General features: G+C 38.2%; 2 protein-coding genes across 2 annotated transcripts in view; both read right to left on the reverse strand.

Moving 5' to 3' along the window:
* Window positions 1-16,349, reverse strand: part of LOC119491621 — a 33,514-nt gene that overhangs the window by 12,041 nt on the left and 5,124 nt on the right. The window lies entirely within an intron of this gene.
* On the reverse strand, window positions 12,060-15,481 carry LOC119491620 (GTPase IMAP family member 9-like). The gene is made up of 2 exons (XM_037775767.1): window positions 15,273-15,481; window positions 12,060-13,398 (listed from the first exon to the last, which is right to left on the reverse strand). The coding sequence occupies exons 1-2, from the start codon at window positions 15,343-15,345 to the stop codon at window positions 12,428-12,430; spliced, it is 1,044 nt and encodes a 347-aa protein (XP_037631695.1). The 5' UTR covers window positions 15,346-15,481; the 3' UTR covers window positions 12,060-12,427.

Consider the following 16,349-nt stretch of genomic DNA (forward strand, 5'->3'; position numbering starts at 1 on the left):
TGTGTGTGTGTGTGTGTGTGTGTGTGTGTGTGTGTGTGTCCAGGAAAGTGACGGCTTATATAATGTTCTTCTAAGAGGAGATTCAGATACTGCCTCTGGTGATCAAACGCACGCACAATCACACACGCAAGGCACAAATGGACGCTCACACATATGCAGCAGGAACACACATTCATCAATCACTGGAAGCACACACACACACACACACACACACACACACTGGAGGCTGGGGGTTATTTAAAATGAGGGGAGTTTGAGCGGAATAAGGGGATTTTGGTATAAAAAATCTCTCCCATAATTAGCTAAGGAAGGGGGTTGGCGGGGACACAAAAGGGGCCAGAACTCAGTAATCATTTATGAGGCATTTGTCTCACGAGCTATTTGTTTCACAAGCTATTAGTGTAGTCCGGGACGTGGAGTTTGCTCCTGGGCGAGGGAAATATCTCAGCCTTGTGTCTCAAATACACAACTTTACCAAGCAGAGGAGGATTACATTTGCATTTCATATTTTAATTGTAGATTTCCCCAAAATTAATTTTTCCAGGGCTGGAAATTTGGGTCTCCCATCTGCATTCGCTTGAACAGAAAAACAAGGATGAAAGAAAAGAGGGGGAGGACAGAAGAGAAAAGAAATCAAAGGGTGAATAAGCAGCCCCACAGCAGCCAGCTGTTCATCATCGTTTTGAAACATCTGTCCTAGAAGGAAAAACACAGAAAGAGACAGAGAGAAAGCGAAGACAGGAAAGAAAATACAGAAATGATTAATAGAAACAAAAGAGAGGGAAAGAAAGAGTGACAATTTACACAGTATGTGTGTGTTTTTGTGTTTTACAAGTGTGCTTGTTCCCTCACACTGTCATGTAGCCTGATAAAAATCAGATTTATCAAATTGTTTTACAAATGTATTGAAATCCCTAGATGTAACTTGTTTATTCATTCACATTATAACAAGACTAAAAGTCAACAGCCATGATAGCGACACTGCGACACCGGTGCTTTGAGCAAAATGGTAAAATGCTCACAATGACAGTGCTAACAAGCCTGATGCTATGAAGGTATACTTTTTACTATACTGTATTTACCATCTTATTTTAGCATGTTAGCATATTGACATTTACCAATTAGCACTGAACACAAAGTACAGCGTTTCATTAGCGTTGCAGGCATTTGATAATAAACCAAAGAACTGGACAAATTCAAATTTTGACCTGATGAAGAAAAGTTAAAGAATCTGCAAAGTTATCAGAGTTGATCTAAAGGGAGACATGAATGTCTGTACCAAATTTCATGGCAATCCATCAAATAGTTACGGAGATATTAAACCTGAGCGATATGAAGCGCTGAAGGATCTTTAGTTGTATACAGACAGAACTTTATTCTATTAATTTGTGTAACTTTATAACTTCACTTTTAATCTCTGAATGTAAATGATCAGTCGGTGCTTCTGGATACTTAGAGATATGCATCACAACTAAGATTAAAAAGAATCTGTCAATACATTGAAAAAGGGATTTAAGGTATTTGAATAAGGCAATACATTTAAATACTTTATTACTAAATACTTTAAAGACTTTTAAAAAGACCTGCAGATACGGTCTCCTGCTGGCAGCGGGTCTTGGTTTTGAATAAAAGCTTGAGTTCGTTTCAAATGACTCTAATGCGATGATGATTTTGCCCTATAATAATGGACACCAAGCAAACTAAATAAAAAATGTAGAAGCAGCTGAAAATAATTTCCATAATATCCAACTTATTGAGCCGTGAGATGAAAAGAAAATACTGCTGCTAGAATATGTCCGGAGGGGATCGGAGCTGACTGAACTCACGACAAGAATGGTGGGAGCAAGAATAACTGAGAGAAAGGAAGACCAAGAAGAGAAGGAGCAAGAAGATGAGCGTGAGAAGGCCGAGGTGTCCGGTCTGTAGGTTGTGGTGCGCGAGAACAACTAAAGAGAGAGAGTCAGTGAGAGACAGAGTTCGAGAGAGGCTTGTTCTCATGGCTGGTTGAATCTTTGCTTAGTTTTGCTGGAGGCTTCGGAGCCTGACAGACGAGCAAAGAACAGCATTCACTGACATCATTAGTGACCTTATCTGGCTTTCGTAAGACCCTTCATGCTTCAAACGCACCCACATCCACACACACATTGACACAAATGTACGTGCACAGATGTTTCATCACATATAGATGCTCATATGATTGTTTTGAGAATCCTGACTTCATGTAACTCGGGAACCCCTGTGTATTTGTGGTCTAAGGTGCGTGCGTCGCAATCTCCCTGGTTTGTTTCTGGCCGGGGACCTTTGTTGAGACTCTTTACGTATTAATGACAAAGCCCTCTAGTGGCCATATTATGGGAGCAAAGCAAGGCATATTGAAAGAGGCTAGGACACGGTTTTGAGCTCTGAGGTATGACAAATGCAACTGTAACTTGAGCTGCGGTTGTGCGTTGTTATTGGCTCAATTTCGGCGAGTGCAGATCAGATTTTACTTTGCAAGTGTTGTACCCCAAAGATATGACGCGTGAGGATGCGTGAGGGCTCTGCTTTTCAAAGGGGGAAGTCGGGTGACATTACCAACATGTAGCTCACTCGCTACCAGTAGCTCACTTGCTACCCATTTCTGAGTGGTTCGCTAAAGGTTAAAAGAATATGTACATAAATTTAATAACACAAAGTCACTTTGTAAACCTGTTTCAATTTCTATCCGATCAAATTCACAGACATCCCTCCCCTTTCTGACACGAAATGATTATTTGCCAATTTGCTGTCAATTAAACAAATTACGCTACTTTAAAGTTTGGTTACATCTGTGACGCCGTAATATTAGGCAATGCTGGCAGACTAGCAAGCACGCACCAGATTTGACAATGACTGCAGTAAATAGCCAGACCAATAAGAGACAAAAAAAATATACAATTTTCACGAGGAATGGGTTCCTTTCACAAATATGAATGACAAAAGTGTGCATCTCATTTGTGGTGCGAGCGTGTCGGTCGGATAAAGATGTAAGGTCAAGCGTCACTTCACTAAAGTCCACAGCAACTTTTCATGGGACTTTCTGGCTCTTAGCGGTCTAAGAACAGAGAAGGTAAATGAGCTGAAAACTACGCCTAAAAGACAACAGTCTGTTCACCAAACTGACGAAGAAGAGCAACGCAGCTGGTGAAGCGACACACATTTCAGCCAATGATTTCACACCGCGGTAACGTGTCAAGAAACACACCAATGTGCCAACAAAGGAAGGAATGCAGCAGACTGCTAGCAGTGGTGGAAGAAATTACACACTAATGAAAACATAGTTATGAATAGTATATTCCATTTCTGCCAATAAATCCCCCAAAAATCCTACACACTGGACCTTTAAGTAAAAGTAGTAATATTAACAAATGTTTTCACAGGTCACTCTCACATGGGCACAGGATAAAAGCAATTACACAAGCACATGTACACATTATGTACACATGTTGTGTATATAGACTGGTTCATCGGGTCTGTTACGGGGGTGGTGTAAAGCCACATTGTAATGTAATACAATATAAGTGATATATGCTGTGTGAGAGAGATTATCCTAATCCTCGAATAAAAAAGAAAACAAAAAATCTGCCTTTACAAGAGAGATAATACTAAACTGCCAATATCCCAGAAAAAGGAATGACCTGTTTGCTGCATTTCAAATTTAAAGCTGAAGCAACGTGATTAAATGTACTATATAGAAATCTTTATAGTATAGAAACGTTTACTCACAAAATACATTTATATGTCTGACGTGTGAGTATGTGTCTAATCTGTCATGACATCCATGCCGAATGAATAAAGCATTGTTACAGCTTATACTATGCATGCCATGAGTGACTCATATGCCTGTATGCTTAATGTCAGTCATAACATCCGCTCATCACTACAGGTTATCTCAACTCTATGCTGAAATAATAAAGGAAGAGACACTGTAAAGATACTTCCATATAAAGGCACCAAAGTTCATCTTTCAGGTGGACCAACAAGCCAGTGTCAAGGCAAATAAATATATATTTAAAGTATTATCAATATCAAAAATTCTTGGCACCCTTATAATAAAAGAGAAGCAGACACCGGGACAAGAAGCTGTAGAAGGAGGTCTGAAAATTAGTTGTAGAGCAAAATGTTGCTAAACACGTTTTTAAGATAAGCGGTGGTGGAAGAAGTACTCCGATCTTTTACTTAAGTAAAAGTACTATTACCACAGTGTAGAAATACTCTGTTACAAGTAAAAGTCCTGCATTCAAAATTCGACTTCAGTAAAAGTACATAAGTATTAGCATCAAAACATAATAAAAGTACCAAAAGTAAAAGTACTCATAATGTAGAATGGCCCATTTCAGAATGTTTTATTAGTGGATCATAATTATTGGTTCATTAATATGTAAGCATCACTAAGGTTGTAGCTGGTAAAGGTCAAGCTACAGGAGTTTTACTTTACTGCCAGGTAACTTAATCTATAATAATACATCATTAATTAGTTGATCGCTCGTGGAATATCGTTGAATATTAGTTATAGTTTGTATTAATCTGAATCTGTAAAAAGTAACAAAAGCTGTCAGATAAATGTAGTGGAGTCAAAAGGACAATATTTCCCTCTGAGATGTATAATTATAATGTTGCATAAAATGGAAGTACTAAAGTGAAGTACAAGTACCTCAAACATGTACTTAAGTACAGTATTGAGTAAATGTACTTAGTTACATCACTGAAGATAAGATAAGAGAGACTTAATTGTCATACAGTGCAGTACATCGAGGAACCAAATTGTGTTTCCCTGATCCCCGGTGCAAAACAAAAATACTGAATGATGCAACATTCAGTTGGAGTGAAGCAAATATTCAGACTACACATAAGGTGCAAACAACCAGATACAAAATAAGGTACCAACAAAGGTATCCCTTATCCAGATCAACACCTCAGGATGTGATTAATCGAAGGTGCGGGTATTGAGGGAATGCATGACCTTGCTATTCTAACTGCTTCTGGAGTCCAACTGTTTTTAATGGGCCTGAACTTCAGATTTCCTGACTTCAGCACCGTTTTGCTGATATCAATACTGTGTGTGTGGGTTACAAGAAAATACATTCAAGCAGTGAGGCCTGAGTTTGTAGGTGTAAGTTTTCTGTGCAAGTATTTTCTCCGTTTGTATCGCTCCTTGTTCACAGCGTGTCAGCCAAAACACTCATACAACGGTTTGTGTGATATCTTACGCAAAGTTATTCCTCATTTTTCATTCGTTTTCCTATGAATGTCTGTAACACGTGACTCGCGTGTCAATTGTTACATGCTTACAGTTTTTTTTAAATAAACTTCTGTCTTCACAGGAAACTACTTAGTTAGGTTTAGGAAAAGATCGTGGTTTGGGTTAAAATAATTCTGGACATGTCGTCACCTATGTACGGAAGTTACGCGACAAATAAATCGACGTTGACACTTGTTTCACACGGGGTACAAACACCGGTTTACTGGGCAAAACTCTAGTGTTTTTTGACCCACCCATCCACCCCGACCTCCTCCCTACGCAACGTTTGTTGCTCTTTATACTTCCTGGTTCACAAATATGTGGATTATGTGAATTTTTAACCATTTCAGAATAAAGGTGAGGTGAAACTTCCTATGCATCACCATGCAGTCACTTACAAAAAAATAACAAAAAGTAACTTAAAAATTGATGGTGAAACTTTGGTATTCCTTCCATAAAGGACATGCCAGATTTCTATATGATGATAACAGATGTCTTAATATACACATAAGAATAAAATAAGAGTGTTTAAATTCGTATTGCCTACAAGCATAAGAAAACCTAGTTTCTAATACATACACCCTTTTTGGATTAACTGGTGCTTGTGAAGGATCAGATCTGCTGTCTGTGTCAAAGAGATGCCCTCCTGAAGTAGCTGATAAACTCTTTAGCAGATGTTAATCTGACCTAGCTCTCTATCACACACAGTTTGATAGACACAACTTAATTAAGACCAATCGAACATTCACTCACAGAAGAAACGAGGCTTGGGACAGAAAGAGAGAAAACCCAGTCACCGACACAAGGTCAGCCAGCCTGTTCTTGCTCAAGGACATTTCATCAGTAATTGAAACAGGGCTACCATCTGTATGATGACATAAAAGCACTCTATAAAGCGCTCAGGATATTCCTCTCCAGGTCTTAGAATTAGACTTTTTTTATATAATTTAGTGGACTCTAAAAATGTAGTTTATTATAAATATGCTGACTTTGTACTGCTGCTGCATGAAAACATAGCTTAATTATCAGGTCCATGATGCATTTCATTGACCCTTCAGCTGCAAAAAAACTGACATTTTCTTTCTGGGATTTCTGGGAGACAAAGTTTTGTAGGTGCATGGTTTTCTTTAGTAAGAGCGTTGAGGCGTTGACTGCAGCTTGTGCAGAGACAGTTAGCGTGGAGTGATTAAGGACCACACATTGAGCACATCTGATTAACTATCTGAGAACAGATGGCTATCAGATGAGGCTTTCCATCAAACTCCTTCAGCTGGACAGGGTTCACGTCTGGAGTAGACAGCCTCAGTGACAACAGTCAGGGAATTAAAGGACAATAACGCTCAATCCAGAAACCAGAAAATGGGACCTGATTTCTGTGCATGAATATTTAAACAGAAATACAATTTTACCCTATGATTTAGAAGTCAAATGATGAGAAAGACTAAAACATCTTTTGCCATAACTCGAGTGTCATTACACAGAGGGTTAGCTGATTTAGTACTTTTGAGCAGATGGTTATCATAGGAGATTTTCCATCACATCTGCACAGCTGGACAGGGTACACTGCAGGGAATAGGTACCTTATTCTGCACAACAGGACCGCTGCATGTGTCAGACTATAAGACATCTTCTAGGTTCCTATTTGTTATTTAACATCCCTCCTCATGCACCTTAGTGTCAAAACATGTATGATATATGAAAACTCAAGCTGTTACAGTCTACAAAAATATGTAATTTCCTCAAATGAAACCAACAGATGGCATAATTACACACTAAAGCAGCCGACTGACAGCAGGGATTCAGATAAATCTGAAATCGCTATGTCATCAGATATCTAATAATCTAGAATACTGTCACATGATGTATTTATACATTTCTCACCTGTCCAAAAACACAAGGGAATTTTTAAAAACTGTGCAAAAGTCGTGCTTCTATACAAGCTCAGTCTCAAGAACACCATCTAGTGTTCGGCTCCAACTCCCTCTCAACCAATCCAATTGGACCACAATACAGACACACTCACTTTGTTCAATTAGGTGATCTGGTCACGGGTGTCTCTCAGTGACAATTTTCAAGATATAATTCTCAATACCAGAATTTGACATGAACTGAAATAGTCGCTTAATTTTGCTTCATGAACTCAGTTTGCTTCTGTCACACACACAAATGCAATGAACACATTATTTGTTTCATGTTAGACATTAAATTCAATTAAAACTTTGCTCATCTACAGTAAAGACAGCTATAATAAACCTTTTTCCTCACCAAACTATCATTTTTTTCTGAAAAGAAAGGAAGAACATCCTCTTGCAAACTGAGCAATAAAGTAACAGTGATTCTCAGTGACTCTCAGTGCTCGCACTTGAAAGCTACAGTGCCGTAATTACTTTCAAAAAACATATCCATAGGCTGCATAGCTTTAAAACCTCACAAAGGGGACCTCGGTTGTAACATTAAGCTCTGCCCTCAGGCTAGTTAAAGCTCAACATCATCATAGGTCAGAGGAGACCAAAAGAGAGAGAGAAAAAACAGGCAGAAAATGGGACGCAGATGTTTTACCACAATACAGAGCAAGATAGTGGATGAGACGGCTGCAGTGACTGTGATAGGAGGAAACAAACACCAGCAAACACAGAACACAACTATTTTATCTTTTTTTCTAGTAAAGGGCTTCTTTGCAGATATAAAGAACAATTACAATTTCTTGGAAATGAATATCCCTAGTTTTTATGAATAATTTCATATGAGCTCTGGCATGCACAATTGAATAATGTTTATAATGCATGCTTTGAAATGCTTTTAAATCATTAAAATGATACTGAATATTGCAGCATAAATAGTGAAATAAAGGGGTGAGCGTAGGATGCAATACTGCATGCAACTTGTTAAACTTTAAAATGTTAAGTTAAGAGAAAAAGAAAACCAACCAAAATTGCTCTCATCCTCAATGCAGTGTATGTGTTTATGGCAAATGGATTCTTTAGCTAGTCAAAAAGATGTTAAAATGACAGGAAGACTGCGAAGCAGCAGCTTCATAGTGACTCAGTTGTTAAAATAAAGCGTGAGTCCTCGCTTGCGTGTCTCCTTTTGGAGCAGCTACTTTGCAGTCTGCTTTTGTCATCGTCTAAAATTGTCTTTCTACCGTGCAAAAACTTTTCCAATGTTCCTGACTCAATGTGTCCTTTTCTTTGATTTCTCTTCTCTGGCTGAAAAAAATAAAACCCCGTCATCAGCATTGTGTCTACTCGTGTCAAGTTCATCCAATACATACTGTTATCGGCCAACACCCAAGGGATTTCATGATTATTGTGAGATTATGGGTTAAAAATACTTTGTCAGTAGGCAAGAAAAGCATCTGATACTGTCACAAATGTTCAACAACATATTAACTCTACTTTCCTTTGCTGAGCTTAGTTACTCACAGTGAAACAATGTGACACTGACTGCCCTCCAAACACAGTAATTAGTACTATAACCCAGAACATTACTCCTCCTTCGTAAAAAAAAAAACCCAATTGAATTTCATTGGTTTCAGGACTTAAATGGATAAATGTATTTCTTCTTTACCTGTGCTGCCATCAGTGATAACTCCATTATCCCTAGATCGATGGTTGCCAACCTGACTGTGTAAAAGTACGACTGTTGACGGCAGAAAAAGATGCAGAGAAGAAGAAAAAAAAAAAAAGTACAGGAAGGTCTCAAACTGCACTGCTGATGAGTGCGGTTGTGCTACATAATGACACAATGAATGCTTTTCATGCTTCATGGAAGAGTATATTCCCTCAGCACATCGCTCTCTCTCTTTTTCTGTATGGATGTGTATGTTGGGGGGGCAGCGGTTAACTTAGCGCTTGAAGCATGCCATGCAGAATTATTGATGCTGTTGCGGCTTTCGCATGTGAGCTCTTATGACACCTCACCCCAAACATCTTCCCGCTACCACTTTCTCTTCTATTAACTTCGTAATCCTTTAAATTATTCAACTCCATCTGGAAATTTACATTAAAATTATCTTTGTGTGTGTGTTTGTTTCTCCATCCCGTTTCTCTTGTATCCATCTCAAGCTTATAAAAGGGTTTAGAAGTTATAACTAATGGCTTCATCATGAATAATGGATCATTTCCTAATGTTTTAGAAATCAGCAATAATGCATTATTGACAATACCTTTTGTGTTGCCAGGTTGTGAAAAGCTACCTTTGCTTGTGGTGTTTATCCCCCTCAAGCATGACTGTTGCTTGGACTTTATAGCTAGCTTTTTAATTCATTGGGGTAAAAAGGGCTGCAGGGCATCTGGACCTAAATCCATTCACTAACAATGTATTAACATCTGCAGACTTAATAGATTATTGTAACAACCCTTTATTAACAACTTAATATATACTGTATATTTGCAGTTTACTCCATCAGCATAACCCGGCCCTTACTGTTGGTCTATTAGTGAGAAAACCAGTGACCTTTTATTACTTAATGAACATTTATAACTGCAGACTTGAAAGCTTATTAGAGAGAAACGAAGTCATGAGAAACTTGTGACCCTTTATTAATGAACACCTACCAAAAAAGACTTCACACATTCTGGCAAGTTGTAGCACCCAAAAAGTCGTTCTTATTAATGTCTTATAAAGCACTAGTAAATGGTTTATTAACCTTTAATAAATCCATTAGTTTCAACTAATCAACAATGTGTAAAGGATTTCTAGTCAGAAAGTGGTACAGAAAAAGATATATGAACTGCATTTAGCTTGATTATTTGGCAATTAAATGTTATTATACTGTACATTTCAGTCAGTTTCACCGTATTTAATGGATTTTGAATTTATACATGTTTTAATCACAATCTGTTTTAACAGCTGAACAGTAGCAAATGCATCTTATTACTACTTAACCTACATTATCCATCTGGCTCTTTGTATGAATTTGTATGTGGTTAGTGAGCTATAGTGTGAAGCAAGTAACTCTTAAAATCCATCCATCTATTTAGAGAGGACAACAAAGTTATCATCAAAATAAGTGTCAGTGCCTTCAACATCATCCTGCCAGGTTTCCATACAAATTTAGTGCAAATTATACATAAAAATCGGCAACATAAAATGTGAATTAACGTGCGTTTCAACCCACTACTGTAACTATATATAACCTCCCTGTTTGGGACCCTGTGTGGTGTATAAAGTGCATTATCTTGTTGGTACAAATGGCATCAGAACATATGGAAAAAAAAACATGTCAGATACACCACATTAGGACGCACACGAAATGCAGTACTGCTCAGATACAGCCAGCCACACAACATTTTTTTCGCTCGTCTGTGCTTGAAATGAGCATTCTGAGTTGCTGAATGTAATTTCCAAAGACAGTTTCACCCCAAGCCACGTATGCATCTCTCATGTCACAGCACACCAAGCTGTTAACTGTAGACCTCTATTGTTGGCCTACTCTGTGGCCTTTGGAACAATTACTACCGCATGAGAAAACCCCTTAACATAGTGCCTGTTGTGGCCTTTGTCTGTGTATATAGAGAGAAAAATGACTGTACATTTATGTTCCTTATGTGAGTGTGTAGGCCTGTGCATGTGAGGCTGCTTTATAAACAGTACAGTCCATTTGAGGAGAGATGGTCATTTCCCCTGAGGGTCAGTGAGTCCAGCTGTCTGCAGAGAGAGTGAGACACAAAGTGATTTTGACCAAGGAGAAACAAAGAGGAGAAATGTGGACTGAGAAACAGATAATTGACAGTGTTTTGTTTTTTTATTAATATTATTCTTTCACGCATTTACCCATTACCCAACCACAGTTTGTACATTTTTACAGTTTGTATTATACAGGAGTACAGTCTGTCCAAGAGAAACTTGCCTACAGTGTTTGTGTGTTCTTTACACATCCACTTCCCATCTGACTAAAACAGCTTTTTGACATAGATAGAAAAAAACACTTTGATGTCATCGTAGCCACAAAGACATGTTTTAAAAAATACAGGCCCCGAAAGGCTTTACACACAGATGGATGACTAACTTTCAAAAGCTGCTCTTTGTCTGCTTTCACTGTACACGAATTTGGTTTGCTATTGAGGGAACATACACACATAGTAAACATGAACAAATACTCTTCATAAAACTACAAAATACCAGGGAAATTATTCAGCAACTGTAGCATATTGCTGAAAGAAGGATGCGTTAAATATGCATTAATTGATTGCCTATTTACTAGGGCTGTCAAAGTTAACGCGATAACACAAATTTGTTTTAACGCCACAAATTTCTTTGACGAATTAACGCAAGTTATTAGAGTGAAAATACTGGCATCATATTAAACTAGAAAATGTAAGGAATCCATTGGTGCCAACCATGTCATACTAGCTTGTTGCAAAGGAGGCTAAATAACGCTCCAAATATACACTAAATTCTAGTGGAGAAAAAGTGGCATGGCCATTTTCAGAGGGGTCCCTTGACCTCTGACCTCATGATATGTGAATGAAAAATGGGTTCTATGGGTACCCACATGCAGTTTGGGACAAGTCATAGTCAAGTCAGCACACTGACACACTGACAGCTGTTGTTGCCTGTTGGGCTTGAGTTTGCCATGTTACCTGAGAGGGTTTCTGGACAATATTTGTCATTGTTTTGTGTTGTTAAATGATTTCCAATAAATATATACATACATACATTTGCATAAAGCAAGCATATTTGCCCACTCCCATGTTGATAAGAGTATTAAATATTTGACAAATCTCCCTTTACTGTATATTTTAAAGAGATAAAAAAAAAAATGTATTAACTTGCGATTAATCACGATTAACTATGGACAATCATGCAATTAAATATTTTAAGCGATTGACAGCCCTACTATTTACACTTCAAGAAGACATGGAGAAGCATTAGCATTCATTTGGAGTTGTGTTTCTGTCTATCTGACAAATGTAACTACAATATTCACTCTGCATTTAGCTCTGGTTTGGTTTCCACCAAATCCTGAGGGAAATATCCAGATCTTTAGCAGCCAAAATCTCAATTTGTGCAGGTACAGCGGAATTATCAGAGCATATTCAAAGTAACCATAATAATCTGCTGGCACTTGATGAGTTACAAGCTTTTGAAAGCAGATGCGGTACAGGTAGTTGTGTCAGTTCCTTGCTCAGTACTTTCACTAGCCATGTATATGCAGCATATGGTTTATTGTACAGAGCATTTCTTTTTCAGAGCTTTTACTGCTGCTGGTGCCAAGAGTCCCACTGTAGCTCCGACAGCTCCACCCACCACTGCTCCGAAGGCTATGCAAACTGGACCTCCAACAGCTCCTGCAGCAAGCCCGATTGCAATACCCACTTCAGCGGATGTTAGAACCATACCAGTTTTAATGAATTTGTTTTTCTTCTCTGCCTTTTCTCTTGATTTTATTTTATACTCTTCATGGAGAGACCGTATCATGTCTTCCAGCTCTTCTCCTTCAAATTTTGCCATCAGTTCTTCTTCCTGTCTGAGTTTTTCCTCGGCACTAGCTTTCATAATCTTCTCTTGTTCTTCTCGGATCGCTCGCTCAGCCTCCTGGAACATTTCATTCGTGTAAAATGTTCCTCCATTATCACTGACCATGGTTTCTATCTTTGCAAGCAGCTGAGGCACCTGTCTGTCATCGGGAACTGTGTTATTGAAGACATGATACCGCCCGTTGCATTTTGCGACCAAATGGCTAAGGGGTTGACTTTTCCTAAAGAAATCTTCAATTCTTGTGCGATGCAGCTGGTCACCATGAGTGAAGAGAACAACGGAGTAATCTGCAGCTTTGTCCCCAAACACCTGCTGCAGGAGTTCAACAGTTTTCTGTTCTTCCTCTGTGAATCTGCCCGCCTTGATCACAATCACGAACACGTGGGGACCGGGGGCGGAGTAAGAGATGCATTCTTTCAGCTTTCTGACCACCTCGTCTTCTTTGTACTTTGTATCGTAAATCCCTGGTGTGTCAATGACAGCGACCCTGCGTCCATCCACCGCTCCTTTGGCCTTTTCACACTCTGACGTCACAGAGCCTGGTGAGAAGACGGACGTAAAAGCCTTTCGGTTTAGGATGGTGTTTCCCGATGCACTCTTGCCACTTCCTGTCTTTCCCATCAGCACTATTCGAATTTCTTCTGGTGGATCAAAATCTACAAAACAAATGTGAGAATTGCCTTTAGTGGTTGGCTAGTGGCAGTGAGATATTCAATATGCGTCTAACATGAGGCACTGTATCACTTGAAATACTGTATAATGTATTGACGGTTTACTGTCAATAAGTTACTGTAGATAATGTAGGTCTATGACATTCATGTATTCATGTGCAGTGCATTTTGCCTCTTAAAAAGGTGCAGTGTGTAGGATCTGGTGGCATCTAGTGGTGAGGTTGCAGATTGCAACCAAGTGACTCTTCTCCCTTGTGCCAAGCGTGTCAGAGAACTATGGTGGCCGACGCAAAAATGTGAAAAGCCCTATCTAGAGCCAGTGTTCGGTTTGTCCGTTCTGGGCTACTGTAGAAACATGGCGGCCGGCTCCGCTCCGTATGTAGATATAAACGGCTCATTCTAAGTTAACAAAAACACAACAAATCTTATTTTCAGGTACAATTAAGAAAACACTTATTATATTCAATTTCTGCTAATAGATCCCCCTAAATACTACACACTAACGCAGGATCAAAATTGATGCGGCAAAACCAGAGCAGAGATGGGGTTTTTTCTCCACACGTTCTTGGTGCCTACGTTACCCACAATGCAACTTGGGCATTTTTAAGCAGTGAGCACAAATGCAGAATATGACAACCAAGTCAAGACAATATTTTACTATAGTTATGAAAAATGGGAATTAATGTACATTCAGCATATACAGTATGTTGAATTTAAATGTTGAAAATAAAACGTAAACCTAGTCCAAGATTTGTTGTGTTTTCTAGGATCCTAGTTAGGTTATGTGGCAAAGCTGAGCTGTTGGAGGGAGTGTTTGCTTTTTTGATTCAATTATGTAGTAAATATAAAAGTCGTCTATAGATGGAGTCAAAGCTTAGTGCACCAGCTAAACAACAACATTGCTAATGTGTAAGTGAAAGCAAAAGCCCTCTGCGTCTGTCGCACCATACAGATACATTTTGTTAAGTATCTGTTTTAAAACACTAACCAGGAGTGACAACTGTGAATCTCGTTGTTTTTAATACGATGACAATAAAGCTTTTTATTCTATTCTAAATAAATCACCATCTAATGCTCACTAATTAACCGACGGTTTGTGGTTTCAGCAATAGTTGAAGTTACGGTTTGTGTAATGATTAAATAATCAGTGGTGAGTCGGCAAATGTGATTCTTAATTTACTTGTGTTTTACCAATTTGCAGTGTTATAAATGCGATGTATTTGCTGTCAAAGCAGTGATGTCCAGCATATGTTTTCTTAAGTTTCAGTGTGTTGAGTTCTTTCAGCCACTAAAAACAGCAGACATATAGTATACATAAGACTCAATAATACAAATTTTCTCTATTGAACTGTTGAGTAGATATACGTTTTTGTTTTGTTTTTACAAATAGATAAATTAAAAGTAGAGTAAATATGTATGTAGAGTAAAAATAAAGAATGCTGTTTTCCAGATTAGGAAATGGCAGCAAAAAAAGTGGTGGAGAACAACATGGAATAATATATAAGATGGATAAAATTAAATTTAAAGGCTTTTAATGAACTGTAATGTTTTGTAAAGATAGTGTCACTATATAATTGACATGCGCAACACAGAAGAATAAAGAATAAGATAATAGCATCTTAAAATCTACGTATCTGTTGACAATTACATGATCTTTATCACCTGTGATATATTTTGTTTTTAGATTGTAAGTCAGATGTTGGGGTTGTATTTTCTTTTCTACAATTTAATACAGATGTAGTTATCCTACATCAGGCATTTAACGGAGCAAATTAAAAAAACAGCAACAATCAAACATTAAAAATACAAGTATAGTTTCATAAACAAAAGACTAAAACAGGAAAGAAAGAGCAGATTACCTGTGTTCTGGTTCCTTGCAGTCTGTCTGCCCTCGTCTTCTGTCTGGTTTTGCCTCTCAACACTTAAGGCCATGGTTCTGCAGATGTGGAGTCCACATAAATGTCTGAATCATGAGAACAGTTCTGTCTTCTCCTGCAGGCTGATGAGAACTGGTGCTGTTTGGAGTTACATACAGCAGACTATATTACCTTTTTCCTTCTTTGTTCTTCTGTTGGCAGATTTCCATCAGCCTTCTTTTAAAGTCAACACCCAAGTTGGATCACATTCTAGAGAAACAGAAAGTAAAAATGTCCTAATGCTACCAGGAAATTCATGGCACTGGAAAAATTGATAGGTGTAGAAAACAAAGAACGAGGAAAAAGAGGACTGACATGTCACATTTCTGGGAACTCTCAGCATTTCAAAGAAAAGAGATGTTAAAATATTTTAAATAAAAGTTACATGTACGGTAGGAACACCAAGGGGTCCTCTAGTGATGGTGAAGCTATCATTAGGATTCATCGTCTGGGAACCATATGTACAAAATGTATGTAAAAAAAAAAATAATTGTTGAGATATTTCAGGCTGGGCCAAAATGGTGGACCGACTGACCAACATTATCATACTTAGACCAAAACTGATAGCTCTAGCCGTATTTCCATAAACATATTTTATGCACTTTTTGAAGTTATCACATTAGAAAAGCATATGGAAACTTTCAATGTTATTTTGATTCAATATTAATTCAATAAAACTCAATTGCGCAAAATTTGATGTAATAAATATTTATCTCACCTGACTGATCAGCTGTTTCCGCTGTTGGCATCTTGCTGGATATACTTTTATATTGTCTCTGTTTCCGTACAGCATGAAACATGGCCAACGTTAAACCGACACGAAAGAGCAATTAAAACTTGCCCAAGTGAAACAAATTCCCGAAGACCCCCCTCCATTTTCTCTTGTAGATGGGTTAGAGATGGCCAAGGCAACTTGTTTTGTTTCTGGTTCGCAATCTCTACTTCTTTTAATCCGTTTACTGGTGAATTACAGCCATGCATAAAGTGCAGCCTATACTGCCAATTTCTGACCAGACTATG

The sequence above is a fragment of the Sebastes umbrosus genome, chromosome 7 (assembly GCF_015220745.1).
Source record: "Sebastes umbrosus isolate fSebUmb1 chromosome 7, fSebUmb1.pri, whole genome shotgun sequence".
Taxonomy (NCBI): Eukaryota; Metazoa; Chordata; class Actinopteri; order Perciformes; family Sebastidae; genus Sebastes; species Sebastes umbrosus.

Excerpts from the sequence above, each read along its gene's own strand:
- LOC119491620 (XM_037775767.1), bottom strand. The coding sequence starts at position 15,345 with ATGGCCTTAAGTGTTGAGAGGCAAAACCAGACAGAAGACGAGGGCAGA. Across the intron at positions 13,399-15,272 it reads TGCAAGGAACCAGAACACAG|ATTTTGATCCACCAGAAGAA; the intron begins GTAATCTGCTCT and ends TTTGTTTTGTAG.